The sequence below is a fragment of the Microcebus murinus genome, chromosome 19 (genome assembly GCF_040939455.1).
Source record: "Microcebus murinus isolate Inina chromosome 19, M.murinus_Inina_mat1.0, whole genome shotgun sequence".
NCBI lineage: Eukaryota > Metazoa > Chordata > Mammalia > Primates > Cheirogaleidae > Microcebus > Microcebus murinus.
Genome location: NC_134122.1, coordinates 15,319,033 through 15,333,401, shown reverse-complemented (window position 1 = coordinate 15,333,401; position 14,369 = coordinate 15,319,033). Strand labels below are relative to the sequence as shown.

Below are 14,369 nucleotides of genomic sequence, written 5' to 3'. Positions count from 1 at the left end.
ACATCTGTAACCAAAGTTGTGCCAAGTCTTCCTGGAGGAAGCTGGGTCCTGCTTAACCGCTTTGGTGTCCTCGGCAGGGTCATCTCAATGTGCAAATATTTTCAAGAGAGTGTAAACAACCTTTCAGTCGATTATTACAACACGCTTCGTAGACACAACTACGTTACTCCCACCTCCTACCTTGAATTGATTCTAACCTTCAAGACTCTCCTAAACAGTAAGAGACAAGAGGTGGATATGATGAGGTATCGTTACCTGGCAGGCTTGCAGAAACTCGATTTCGCATCTTCACAGGTGAGTGCTGCCAAAATAGAACAGGGACAAAGAGAGGCCCAGGGCAAGATGGAGGTTGTGAGACATTTGCTCAGGTGCAGAATTTAAGGGGACACCAAAGAAAGACAGGATCTGACCCTGCATTGGCAGGGCTCACCTCACCTGCCTTACCCTAATGCCATCCCCGTGGGATCCTCAATTTAAGATTTTGATATTTCGTTCATCATGGATTTTTTTGCATTAATTTTGATTTCTTCACCTATTGTAATAAAGTATTAATGATCTTGAGTATTGAGTTTTTTGGTCCCCATTTAAGTTTTGTGCTCAAGGCAAGTGCCTCCCTTGTCTCATCCTTGTTGGTAACTGGGCAGGGTAAGGTGGTGGAGTCAGACCTGGCCTCCAATTACAGCTCTACTGCACACCAGCTGTAGAGCCGTGAACATGTTATTTCACCTCTTTGGACCTCATATTCCTCTTCTATACAAAGGTGAGAACAGTTTTTACTGCATAGGGCTGCTATGAAGATGAAATGAGCTGACGCAAGTACAGCCCTTAGCAAAAAGCCTGGAAGATGAGTTATTAATTAATTTGTTCTTGGAGCCACTTGACAAACCATCTAAAATGAGAATCATTCTAAGAGATGAGCTCTCAGCCCCAATAAAGACTGATTTACAGGAGGTTACCCTATTGCTGTGTACAGGAAACCCACAAACACTGCAGCACTAGGACAGGAGGAGACATCAGAGGTGGCCTTGCTTCTGGGGGTGCTGGGTCCAACTTGGGGTCCTTGGCTCTTAGAGAGATGTTGAAACTGGAGTCTGTCCAGGCAAGGGTGAGCAAACTATGTTGTTTGAAGAACAGCAAAAAGGCCTGAGACAGTGTAGACCAGAAAAGAGAATGACAGTGCCAGTTAACATTGCTTGAACCTAACACAGGCCTTGTGCTGTGTACCAGGAAAGTACTGATACCATCTCCATGTTACACACAAAGAAACCAAGATGCAGAGAGGCCCCAGGTGACTTGCCCACGATCACGCAGCCTGTCAAGTAGTGGGGCCAAAGCTGAAACTCAGATCTGTGTGATGGCAGAGCCCATGTTCCTAACTAGGCCAGCGTGTCGTGTTTCTGGTCTTACACAGGGACACTGGGGACAGTGAGTGCAAGGTCATGAAAACCCTTTCCAAATACTTGAAATCCACTTGAAATCCAATCCTGTGTGTCTGAGATGCCTTAGAAGGCAGATTCAGGGCCAGTGGGTGAAAACTGCATGAGGGTGAATTTCAACTCTTCACCAGGAAAATCTAATGGGTTTAGTTGTTTGAAAAATGGCACAACTCCCGTGAGAGGTAGTGCACTCTCTATAGTTAGAGGTATTCAAACAGAGACCAGAAGACCACTTGGCAAGAATGTTTTATAAGGCATCAGACTGTGGGACTTAGTCCAGCTTGGGCTACCATAGCAAAATATTCTAGACTGGGTAGCTTCAACAACAAACATGTATTTATTTCTCATAGTTATGGAGGCTGAGAAGTCTAAGATCCAGGCACTCGCAGAGCTACTTCTGGCGGGTACTGTCTTCCTGGTTTGCAGGCAGCCACCTTCTTGCTGTCCTCCCGTAGTAAAAAAAGACAGATCTCATGTGTCTTCCTCTTTTTATAAGGGCATTTATCCCATCATGAGGCCCCTACCCTCACAACCTCATTTAACACTAATTACTTCCAAAGGTCCCACCTCCAAATACCATCAGATTGGGGATTAGGCTTCAACATAGGAATGGGATGGGGGGTGGCGGAAGGAAACAAACATTCAGTCCACAGCACTGTTGGAAAAATAGCCTTGAAAGTTCCTTTGATATATCCCAGGTGTCTGAGCTGTGTATATTTCCTTCACAGACTTAAAAAATGTAGCTTTTTAAAAAAAACAAAAAAACAACTTCTTAACTTGCTTTTGTTCTGTCTCTCCCTGCCCCCAACACTAGAATGTAGGCTCAATAAAGGTAGAAAGTGTGCCTGTTTCAAATTTTATTTTTATACTGTATATCTAGTGCTTAGCCTAGTGCTTGATAAATACGACACACAGCGTTGAAAGACCAAAGAGCTAATCACTAGCCAAAAAATATATACCCAGCACTATGTCAAAATTGTTAGTTTGTATTTTGTGCATATGCCATAAGTTGGGGAATCATGTCAACTCTTGCCCACTTTACTGTTTTCAGCACTGACACAGCTGACTCCCAATTCCTGTCACCCTCTCCTTGCCAGGTGGCAGTCATGCAAAAAGAACTGACTGCCCTTCAGCCTCAGCTCATCCACACCTCTGAGGAGACTGATAAAATGATGGTCAAAATTGAAGAGGAGACGAGAGAAGCTGATGCCAAGAAACTTCTGGTGCAGGCAGATGAAAAAGAAGCCAATGCTGCTGCCGCCATTGCTCAAGGAATCAAGGTACAAGGAGCTGAGGGGAAAGGGAGGAAGCTAGCTCTGCAGAATGTGCGTGGCCATGGCCATCTTGCAGAGGAGAAAAGTGAGGATCAGAAAGGGTAGGCAATTTTCCCAGCAACACACAGCTAGTAAGTGATGAAGCAAGTCTTTCAGACACGTGGCTCTCTCCAGGAAGCATTACTGTTTTCCAAATATTCTCCATCTCACTCAGAGTCAAGGTCTGTAAAATCTAACATGTGCTGACCTCATCTCATACTTCTTTCTCCTCATTCATTCTGCTCGGGACACACCAGCCTCCTAGCTATTCCTTAAATAATCAGAAGGCACATTTCTACCCCAGGGCCTTTGCACTCTCTGTTCCCTATGCCCCAAATGCTCTTCCTTTGGATATCCACATGGCTGTCTCCTCCACCTCCATCACATTTTTGCTCAGTTATGCCTGGCATGTTGTAGGCATGTTGTAGGAACAGACATTTGTCATAGGACAGAATGTTGAACCTAGAGGGCCCCATTGAAAGTGATTCTTGTACCCAGGAAGAGATAATTCTGGAAAGGGCTTGATCTACATTCAGATATTAGAAGAAAATCTGATTAATATTGTTGTGATGTTATATATTTCTCAAAGCACTTTGGAGTACCTGATTTCATTTGAGTATCACAACTACCTTCAGACTTAGGGGTCCATGTCTGAGAGTTGATGGCATCAAGGTTCAGTGGCAAAATGACTTTCCAGAGCTGCAGAGCTAGTTCAGGGATTAAAATCCAAGGTTCATGGCACTCAGCTTAAAACATTTGCTCCTATACCCCCACTTGGCAGTTAGGAAATTCTTTTTGACCATTCTTCAAAGAAGGGCTTAAGCAAGAAGGAGCCTGTGTCTATATTCTGTCATAAGTGGGTCATGGGGCATTTTCTCAAAAAGGACAGGCCTTTTCAATTGGCTTTTCTCCCATGAGTCTTGAGACCTGACCTGTAATAGATTTGTTGGGTCTCTGATCTCTGGTCTCAGAGTCACACAGTGAATACTTTGGATCACAGAAACTGCTCAATCATAATCCCAGCAGTGTGGACAGGAGGCAAAGGGAAACCATAAAAGATGGTAACCACCAGGCACCAAAACCCATAATCAGCACGTGATTTGCCATTCCATGACGAGATGATAATAGTAGTTACTACCTGTCAGCACCACACTGGTTCCTCTGGTATTCCTCCATTTAACAAATATTTATTGAACACTTACCATGTGCTGGCATTTTTCTAGGCAGTGGGGAAATCAGAGTGAACAAGATAGACAAGATTCCTTCCTTCATGGAGACTGTATTCTCCTCTTCTTGCAAGGCAAATGTTACCATTCCCCAGTTACAGAGGAGGAAATCATGGTACAAGAACGTAAATGGACTGTCTAAGGTCACATGGTTACCAAGTGACAGAATCAGCATTCAAACCCAGAGCTCTTTGACTCCAAGCCCTTACTTTTAACTGTTATTCCAGAAGTTGCAGACTGGCAGCCAGGGAGCACATGCGCACTGCGACACACACAGTACTTCTTACAAATGAGAAATAGTTATCAACTTTTCAAACTCAGGAGATTGTAAATAAAAATTCTGAATTTTCTGCTTTTTTAAAAAAGACATCAAGCATTCTGGTAACGTTGGGCCTGCATGCCTGGGTTACACTCATCAGCGGCATCAAATAGATGCTGCCCCTCTCTGTTCCCATTCACCAAAGTCTCAGCCAACCTGCTTCCCACACTCTCTCGCTGGCCTGGCCCTTTAGGCACGTGAATTTGCAACTCTTTCATGGTTCTGTATAGAATCAGGCACATCACGGTTCAAGTTTTACTCTGCCCCTTCCTGGCCTCAGTTTCCCCATCTATAAAGTGGGGGTACTGAGAGAAACACATGTTAAGTTTGTAGCATGTGTCAGTTCAGTGGTCCATGTTAGCTATTCTCCAAAACTATTGTTCTCTGCTCTATACCAAGGGGCTCTCCTATGTGAGGAAGGCCTGCCTCTTGCCAGGGGTGGAAGGGGAGCGGCACACCCAAAATTCTGCTCTGTAATGTCTGGGGAAAATAGCAACTTCCTGGAGTAGGAGGGAGGTGAAAGATGGCATGGGGTTTATGGGAGATGACCTAGGACTCCCCACCACACCCACTGCCAGGCAATAAACTGCTACCCCGGGTTTCGGTGCAAGGGGTGAGGTTTAATGCTCTGCCATCCCCTCCCCCATCCTGGGAGTGACATCTCAGAGGTGAGTCAGGAGGTGAAAGAAACTACCAGGAGGGAGGAGAAGAAACCTGCGTCTGCTCTGTAATTCCCCTGAGGCTCTAATGCGGACCCGAATCCCTTTCTGAACCTTTCAGGGCTGTAGTCCTTCTCCACACGAGGACTGCAAATTTTCTCTAATCTCCTCACACTCCCAGAAATGACATAACATGGGAGAGCACCCAGTAGAGACATCTAATGCATAGTAGGGGCTCAGTTGTGCAACTGGAATTCATACTGGGAAGATTAAGAGCCTGGAAGAGAGAGAATCAGGTCTCAAACACTCCATTCACAAGTACAATGGTTGCTTAAATTGATCAATCTTTTCAAGCTAATGAATCATTTCTTTTCCTCCTAATGAGGATAATAAATGATGCCAGAATTACTGCAGATCTGATTATATTTCATCAGGGTGCACTGAGTTTCATACCTCTCAACCAGCCCTGTCACTCCTTGCATTGCACAGGGACCATTTTTAATTATTTTTATCGTAGAGACAAATGTTATAACAACACATATGAAAAAAAATTTTTAGAACTCAATTTTAACACGTTTTCCATTTGCAACTTCAGTTAGAAGTTTCCTTTTAGTCCCTGTCTATTCACAGGGATAGTTTTATGTTATTGCACTCATAACATCATTGTGATTTCCATCATACTTCCCCCCCCCTTAATGTCCTATCACAAACATTTTTCCAAAATGTCATATAATCATCTTAATGATCATTTTGATCAGGTACATCACACATCAAGTAGCCATTGCCTCACTGGGCACTGAAGTCTGTTCCCTCCTGCCCTTTGTTTTTAGTGTTTCGATCATGTCAACTGAAGTTGCTCAACAGATCTGTGTGTCAGAGTCACCTGTGGAGTTTTAAAAATGCAGGTGCCCAGACCCCGCCCAGACCAAATGAATCAGAATCTCTGGGCGTGGGCTTGACCATGGGAGATTCTAAATGCTGCTCCATGACTCCGATGCATAAGCAGGGCAGAGAGTCACTATTACAGAGGATGGCGCCATGGGAGGCCTTTTTGAGTTACTTGAGAAACCATTTAGCTTGTTCCAAGACTGAGCTGGAACCCAGGCCTTAACCCTTGGGAAAGGAAGCAGAGCCACCAGGCCACTAAGTCACCTGGCATGTTATAAGAAAGTAACAAGGAACTACTGATAATGTAAAGCCTTGGGTGCCTGGGATTGCTGAAATCCACCAAGTTTCCAAAGCTGTGGCTGAGCCACCACCTTTGACCTCCTCTGCCACCAAAACCTTTCTGAAGCTGCCCATGAGAAACAGCAGGGACCGGCTTCCTTTCTCCTCCCTCTTGTGTTGCACTGGTCTGTGTCCTAGGGATGAAGAACGGGCTGGCTGGGTTGCCCCTGGGACAGAGCCATTTTTGCCATCTGAAGCAGGACATTCCATTTGCTGTTGGGGACATCTGATGTGGCTCATTTGGTGGGGGGATGTTTTAATATGATAAAGCCAAAGAAAACATTGTTAAAAGTTTATATGAAAAGCAGAAAACCTAAAAGAACGAATCCAAGATATACACACGTGTATACGTATACATGCTCATGCATACGCCATGTATATGAGCAGGGGAAACGACTTTTGTTTTGCTTGCCTATCACAATAAACCTATGGGATGTAAAGACTTCATCACATGCTGCTTTCAGTTGTCTAAGAATTGACATACTCTTGTGAAGTTTTACTTCAACTGTGGCTGTGTGATCACTCCTTGGACCCAGGGGACTAACAGAGCATTCACTGAGTGGGGAGCCAGGAGCCTGGCTCTGTGACTAACCAACCATGTGACCTTGGCCAATGCATTTTACCTCTTAGGATCAGTGTGTGTGTGTGTGTGTGTGTGTGTGTGTAATTTGGTAATTGGATTACTAACTAGTCTATAATATAAGGTCCCTCCAGTTCTAAAATTCTATAATATTAATCTCTCTTTTCTTAAAATTGAGATATGATTCATATATCTTTAATATTCTCCCTTTTAAATTGTTCAATGCAGTGTCTTCTAGTATTTTCACAAACTTGTACAACCATCACCACTATCTAATTCTAGAACATTTTCATCACCTCAAAAAGAAACCTATACCCATTAGCAGTCACTCCCCTTTAACCCCTGCCCCAACCCCTGGCAACCACTGACCCACTTTCTGCCTCTGTGGATTGGCTATTTTGCACATTTCATAGAAATGGAATCATAGAATGGGTGGCCTTTTGTGTCTGGGTTCTTTCACTTAGCATAATGTTTTCAAGGTTCATCTATGTTGTAGCAGGTATCAGTACTTCCTTCTTTTTTATGGCTGAATAATATTCCATTGCATTAATTTTGTTTTTTTTTTCCCATTTCCCTCCCTCCCCCCAAAAGTCTGAGTCTCCATCATGACCATCCCCCAGATGGTGCACATCTCACTCATTATGTATATATATACCCGCCCCCTCCCCCCTCCCACCTGCCCAATACCCTATTACTGTAGTACCTATGTGTCCACTTAGGTGCTACTCAGTTAATACCAGTTTGCTGGAGAATATATCTGGTGCTTGTTTTTCCATTCTTGGGATACTTCACTTAGTAGTATGGGTTCCAGCTCTAACCAGGAAAATATAAGATGTGCTATATCACCATTGTTTCTTAGAGCTGAATAGTACTCCATGGTATACATATACCACATTTTATTAATCCATTCTTGGATTGATGGGCACTTGGGCTGTTTCCACAGCCTTGCAATTATGAATTGTGCCGCTATAAACATTCGAGTGCAGGTGTCTTTTTTGTAGAGTGTCATTGGATCATTTGGGTAGATGCCCAGCAATGGGATTGCTGGATCAAATGGTAGATTCACTTGTATCGCTTTAAGGTATCTCCATATTGCTTTCCACAGAGGTTGAACTAGTTTGCAGTCCCACCAGCAGTGTAGGAGTGTTCCTCTCTCTCAGCAACCACGCCAGCATTTATTGTTTGGAGATTTTTTGATAAAGGCCATTCTCACTGGGGTTAAGTGATATCTCATTGTGGTTTTGATTTGCATTTCCCTGATGATTAGAGATGTTGAGCATTTTTTCATATGTTTGTTGGCCATTCTTCTGTCTTCTTTAGAAAAATTTCTGTTCAAGTCCTTTGCCCACTTTTTAATGGGGTTATTTGATTTTTTCTTCCTGATTTTCGTGAGTTCTAAGTATATTCTAGTTATCAGTCCCTTATCGGATGCATAGGATGCAAAAATTTTCTCCCATTCTGTAGGTTGTCTGTTTACTTTCATGACTATTTCTTTGGCTGTGCAGAAACTTTGTAGTTTGATCATGTCCCATTTATTTATTTTTGTTGCTGCTGTGATTGCCTTTGGGGACTTCTTCATAAACTCTTTGCCCAGGCCAATGTCTAGGAGAGTGTTTCCAACTTTTTCCTCTAGAGTTCTAATAGTTTCATACCTTAGGTTTAAGTCTGTTATCCAGCGTGAGTTGGTTTTTGTGAGAGGTGAAAGGTGTGGGTCCTGTTTTAGCCTTCTACAGGTGGCTATCCAGTTTTCCCAGCACCATTTATTGAAGAGGGATTCTTTTCCCCAGCGTATGTTTTTGTCTGCTTTGTCAAAGATGAGATGGCTATATGAGGATGGTTTTATATCAGGATTCTCAGATCTGTTCCATTGGTCAATATTCCTATTTTTGTGCCAATACCATATTGTTTTAATTACTACAACTTTGTAGTATAGTTTGATATCTGGCATATTAATGCCTCCCATTTTGTTTTTGTTGCCTAGAATTGCTCTTGATATTCGGGGTCTTCTTTGGTTCCATACAAAGCGTAAAATTATTTTTCTATATCTGTGAAGAATGCTGATGGGATTTTAATAGGTATTGCATTGAATCTGTAGATCAGTTTGGGTAGTATAGACATTTTGATGATATTGAGTCTGCCGATCCACGAGCATGGTATGGATTTCCATCTGTTTACATCCTCTGCTATTTCCTTCCTCAGTGTTTCATAGTTCTCCCTGTAGAGGTCTTTTACGTCCTTGGTTAAGTATATTCCTAGGTAATTAATTTCTTTGTTGCTATTGTGAAGGGAATTGAGTCTTTGATTTGGTTCTCAATTAGATTGTTGTTGGCGTATACGAATGCCTCTGATTTCTGTGTATTGATTTTGTATCCTGAGACTTTACTAAATTCATTGATCAGTTCCAGGAGTTTCTTGGTTGAATCCTTGGGGTTTTCTAGATACAATATCATATCATCAGCAAACAGTGAAAGTTTGATCTCTTCTGCCCCTATTTGGATACCTTTGATTCCATTTTCCTGTCTGATTGCTGTAGCCAAGACTTCCAGTACTACGTTGAACAGAAGTGGAGATAGTGGGCAGCCTTGTCTGGTTCCAGTTCTAAGTGGGAATGATTTCAATTTTTCCCCATTCAGTATGATGTTGGCTATGGGTCTGTCATATATGGCTTGTATCATTTTTAGGTATGTCCCTTCTATGCCTATTTTCTTAAGTGTTCGTATCATGAAAGGGTGTTGAATTTTGTCAAAAGCTTTTTCTGCATCTATTGAAAGAATCATGTGGTCTTTGTTTTTGCTTCTGTTTATGTGGTGAATTGCATTTATAGATTTATGTATGTTGAACCATCCCTGCATCCCTGGGATGAAGCCCACTTGGTCGTGGTGGATTATTTTTTTGATAAGTGTCTGGATTCGGTTAGCTAAGATTTTGTTGAAAATTTTTGCATCTATGTTCATTAGGGATATTGGTCTGTAGTTTTCTTTTTTTGTTGCATCCTTTCCTGGTTTTGGTATCAGAGTAATATTTGCTTCATAAAAGGTGTCGGGGAGGTTTCCATTCTTCTCGATGTTGTGGAATAGTTTCTGCAAGATAGGTACTAGTTCTTCTTTGTAAATATGGTAAAATTCAGGTGTGAAGCCATCTGGACCGGGACTTTTCTTTATAGGGAGATTTTTAATTGCTGTTTCTATTTCAGCTGTTGAGATTGGTCTGTTCAGGGAATCTATTTCTTCCTGATTGAGCCTAGGGAGGCTGTGTGTTTCTAGAAATTTGTCCATTTCCTCCACATTTTCTAGTTTGTGTGCATAAAGATTTTTGTATTATTCATAAATTGTATCTTGTATCTCTTTGGGATCAGTTGTGATATCTCCTTTTTTATTCCTGATGGAGCTTATTAGAGATTTCTCTTTTCTGCTTTTCGTTAGCTTAGCCAATGGTGTGTCAATTTTGTTTATTTTTTCAAAGAACCAACTTTTTGTTTTATTAATCTCCTGAATAGCTTCCCTGTTTTCAATTTCGTTTAGTTCTTATTTGATCTTGTTGATTTCACTTCTTCTGCTGGGTTTGGGGTTGGTCTGTTCTTCTTTTTCCAGCTCTTTGAGTCCTTTCATTAGATTATCTGTTTGTGATCTTCTTGTCTTTTGGTTATAGGCATTTATGGAGATAAACTTTTCTCTCAGAACTGCTTTAGCTGTGTCCCAGAGGAGTAGATAACTTGTCTCTCCATTGTCGTTTTCTTCATAGAACTTTTTTATTTCCGTCTTGATTTCTTCATTTATGAAGTAATCATTTAGTAGGAGGTTGTTTAATTTCCACGTTTTTGTGTAGAAATGTGAGTTTCTGTTACGGTTGATTTCTACTTTTATTCCACTGTGATCTGAGAAGGTACATGGTATGATTTCTATTTTTTTAAATTTCTTGAGATTTTCTTTGTGTCCTAGGATATGGTCAATCTTAGAGAATGTCCCGTGAGCTGATGAGAAGAACATATATTCAGTGGATTTTGGGTAGAATGTTCTGTAGATGTCTGTCAGACCCAATTGTTCTAGGCTTTTGTTTAAGTCCATTATTTATTTATTAATTTTCTGTTTGGAGGATCTGTCTCGTGCCGTCAGTAGGGTGTTGAAATCTCCGGCGATTATGGAGTTGCTATTAATCCATTTGCTTAGCTCCAGTAAGGTTTGCTTTATGAATCTGGGTGCACCTAAGTTGGGTGCATATATATTTTAAGTTGTTATCTCTTCTTGTTGGACTGTGCCCTTCACCATTATATAATGACCCTCTTTGTCTTTCACTACTTTTGTTGGTTTAAAAACTAAATCGTCTGAAATTAGAACTGCCACACCAGCCTTCTTTTAGCTTCTATTTGCTTGGAATATTGATCTCCACCCTTTTATTTTTAGTCTATATGCATCCTTGCAGGTTAGATGTGTTTCCTGAAGACAGCATATACTTGGCCTGTATTTTCTTATCCATTCAGCCAGCCTATGTCTCTTGAGTGGAGAGTTTAAGCCATTCACATTTATTGAGAGAACTGATAGGTAAGGTAGATTACTGATCATTCTGTTGGGTTGGATGTTGTTGCTATGGTTTCTGTCTTGAGCCATTGTAATATCTGGCCTTTAATATCTTTGGGTTTTGGTTGTTTTTATATTCGTGGGTTATTATTATGATGTTCCGTGCGTAACGCTGTTTTAAGTATTTCTTGTAGGGCTGGTCTTGTCTTGGTGAATTCTCTGAGCCTTTGCTTGTCTGAGAATGTTTTTATTTCTCCTTCATATACGAAACTTAGTTTTGCAGGGAATAATATTCTAGGCTGGGCATTGTTTTGTTTCAAAAGAGTGAGAATGGGGCCCCAGTCTCTCCTTGCTTGTAAAGTCTCATTAGAGAAGTCTGATGTTATTCGAATTGGCTTTCCTTTGTATGTTACTTGCTTCTTTTGTCTTACAGCTCTTAGAAGGGCCTCTTTAGTTGATACTTTGGTCAGTCTGATGACTGCATGTCGTGACGTTTTCCTGTTTACGTTGAATCTCCCAGGGGTTCTCTGAGCTTCTTGAACTTGTATATCAAGATTTTGAGCAAGGCCTGGGAAATTTTCCTCTATTATATCTTCAAACAGCTTGTCCAACCCTTGAGTGTTGTCTTCTTCCCCTTCTTGTAACCCTATGACCCTCACATTAGGTTTCTTCACATAATCCCACAGCTCTTGTAGGCTTTGCTCTTTTCTCTTGTTTCTCTGCTCTATTTCTGTGACTGATTTATTTAATTGGAGGGTTTTATCTTCAAGCTCTGAGATTCTTTCTTCTGTTTGATCTACCCTGTTCTTGAGACTTTCCACTGTATTTTGTAGTTCCTTGAATTGATTCTTCATTTCCAGGAGTTCGGTTACACTTTTCTTCATTGTGTCTATTTCTTTTCCCATATCCTGGAGGCTTTTTGTGGTTTCTTTGTGTTGGTTATTGAGTTGTTGTTGCAGCTGGGTGAGTGTTCTTATGATCCACATATGAAATTCCTCTTCTGTCATATTGGTTGCCTGGTTTTGGTTGGTGTCCGTTTCTAGGGGGCTGGTGCTCCTCTTTGGGGGTGTGTTTTCTGTTTGGTTCTTCATATTTCCTGAGTTCTTTCACTGATTTCTTCCCATGTCGATCAGTTGTTGTTTCTTTCCTTAAGTTATTGTTTGGGTATTCACACACCTTGTTTAGTTTCTGAGGCGTTAGGTGGTGTCTCTGGGTGAAATTGGACCACTCCCTGTATATTGAGTCAGTGGGTGCCATGGAAAGGCTGTGCAAGATGCCGTCCCTGTCAGTAGGTGGTGTTTGCTTGGAGGAACAGGCTATACTGTTGATTTTGTGTCCTGTTATCTGCTCTTGTTCTGGGCGGAGCTGGGTTGGATAAGCCTGCCCTCAGGCCATTAGCAGGGGTCAAAGTTCTGTTGTCTGCTTCCAGGTAAAGCTGTCAGGGTGGGGCTGGAATGGTCCCGCTCAGCCAGAAAGTCTGCGTGTGGGGGTGGGGCTGTCTGAGACCCGCAGTATGGAGCGGGCCTCGCTTCTTTCCACCCTCCCCAACTCCGCAGCTACTCCTGGGCCTCTGCCAGCAGGCCAGACCACAAGCCACCAGGCCTCCCCGGACTGTGATGCCGGCGGGGAGGTTCCCTGCACAGGAACTCCACCTGGGTTGGGTGCACGGCCTCCTCCTGGGAGGAGGGTTGCCCTCTAGGACGCCGATCCGCCCCTGGAGGCACACACACCTCAGTAGGCTGTTCATGTATAACCCTTCTGTGCCCTGGGCAATGCTAGCCCTCGGTTCAGGGGATCTGGTCTGCAGGTCCGACCTCTGGGTCCCAGAGTTCAAACTGTATCCCCACCAGGGAGAGGATTTCCGGTCCCAATTCACCCACAGGGAGTCCAAGCTGGGTCTATGTCTCTCAGCCTCTGAGTCGGCACTGTTCTCCTGGGAACACCGTGCCAGAAGCACCTGGGAGGGCGAGCAGGTAGGGAGCTCACAGTCTGAGTTCCCCTGAGTCAGGTGTAGGGTCCCAAACGGGAAGGTCCCGTTCCCTGGAGGTGCCTCCGGCTGGTGGCTGTATTGTCTCTCTGGGCAGCCCCAGGTAGGGTCAGTGGAGGGGAGGAGGAGGCAATATGGCGCCTGCCGTGCGGCTCTGGTCTGTGCACATGGAGGTGCCCAGAGGAAGTTGGGAACCTGGTGCCACGTCTGCTACAGGCTCACCACTGGCTGGCGGCGGCGGTCTCTGGGCTGGTGTCCGCAGGTCTCTCCACCCGCTGGGGAGCCCACCAGCAGTCCCAAATGCAGGGGAGGGGAAACAGCAAATCCACCTACCCTTGCCACTGGTCTCCGGGCTGCTCCAGTGGTCTCAGCCTCCAGGTCTCCTCCGCAGCCTCCTCCCGTGGAGTCTCCCGGGGTCTCAGGTACCCCTCCTTCCAGCCCTTGTCCGCTGTATGCTCGTCTTCTTGCTTCTTTCCTCTAATTTCTGCTAGAATCTGTCTTTTCTGCAGAGACACTCTGTCTGGCAGTGTTATTCGTCCGCCATCTTGCTCCGCCCACCCCTAATTTTGTTTTTAAATTAACAAATAATGGACAAAACATACACTATATCATTTTCCCTGAGCTTATCCCTATCTAAGTAGGACTCTACCCAGTTCTAATCTTGGTCCCCATTCCTCACCCTCCTCTTGCCTTACCCCAGCAGTCCCAAACCTTTTTGACACCAGGGACTGGTTTAGTGGAAAACAGTTATTCCATGGATGCTTGGGGGTGGGGAGCGTTGCCACCTTGGCTCCACCTCAGGTCATCAAGCACTGCATTCTCATGAGGAGCACACGACCTGGATCCCTCACATTTATAGTTTGCAGTGGGGTTTGTGCTCCTGTGAGGTCTGATGCCCTCACTAATCTGTTGAGGGGACAGGGATTGGGCAGGGGTTGAGGATCACAGCTATACCCTTTCCCCAAGCTTCACCCCATTCCTGACTGCACCCCAACCCCATCTCTGAGGGTGTGCAATACATTCTGGACCCTTACTCCATTCTTAGCCTTCTCCCACCTCTCATGCCTTATTTCCTCCCTAAACTTGCCAACACTGTCACTCAACCCCG

The 14,369-nt window shown here is 43.6% G+C and overlaps 1 protein-coding gene across 1 annotated transcript in view; it reads left to right on the top strand.

Annotated features, from left to right (window-relative positions):
- The window catches only part of DNAH3 (dynein axonemal heavy chain 3), a 146,391-nt gene that overhangs the window by 101,678 nt on the left and 30,344 nt on the right, over positions 1 to 14,369 (top strand). The window contains exons 49-50 of the mRNA XM_012790154.3: positions 78 to 294; positions 2,534 to 2,716. Coding sequence (XP_012645608.2) covers positions 78 to 294; positions 2,534 to 2,716 — 400 coding nt within the window. The remainder of the gene's footprint in view (positions 1 to 77; positions 295 to 2,533; positions 2,717 to 14,369) is intronic.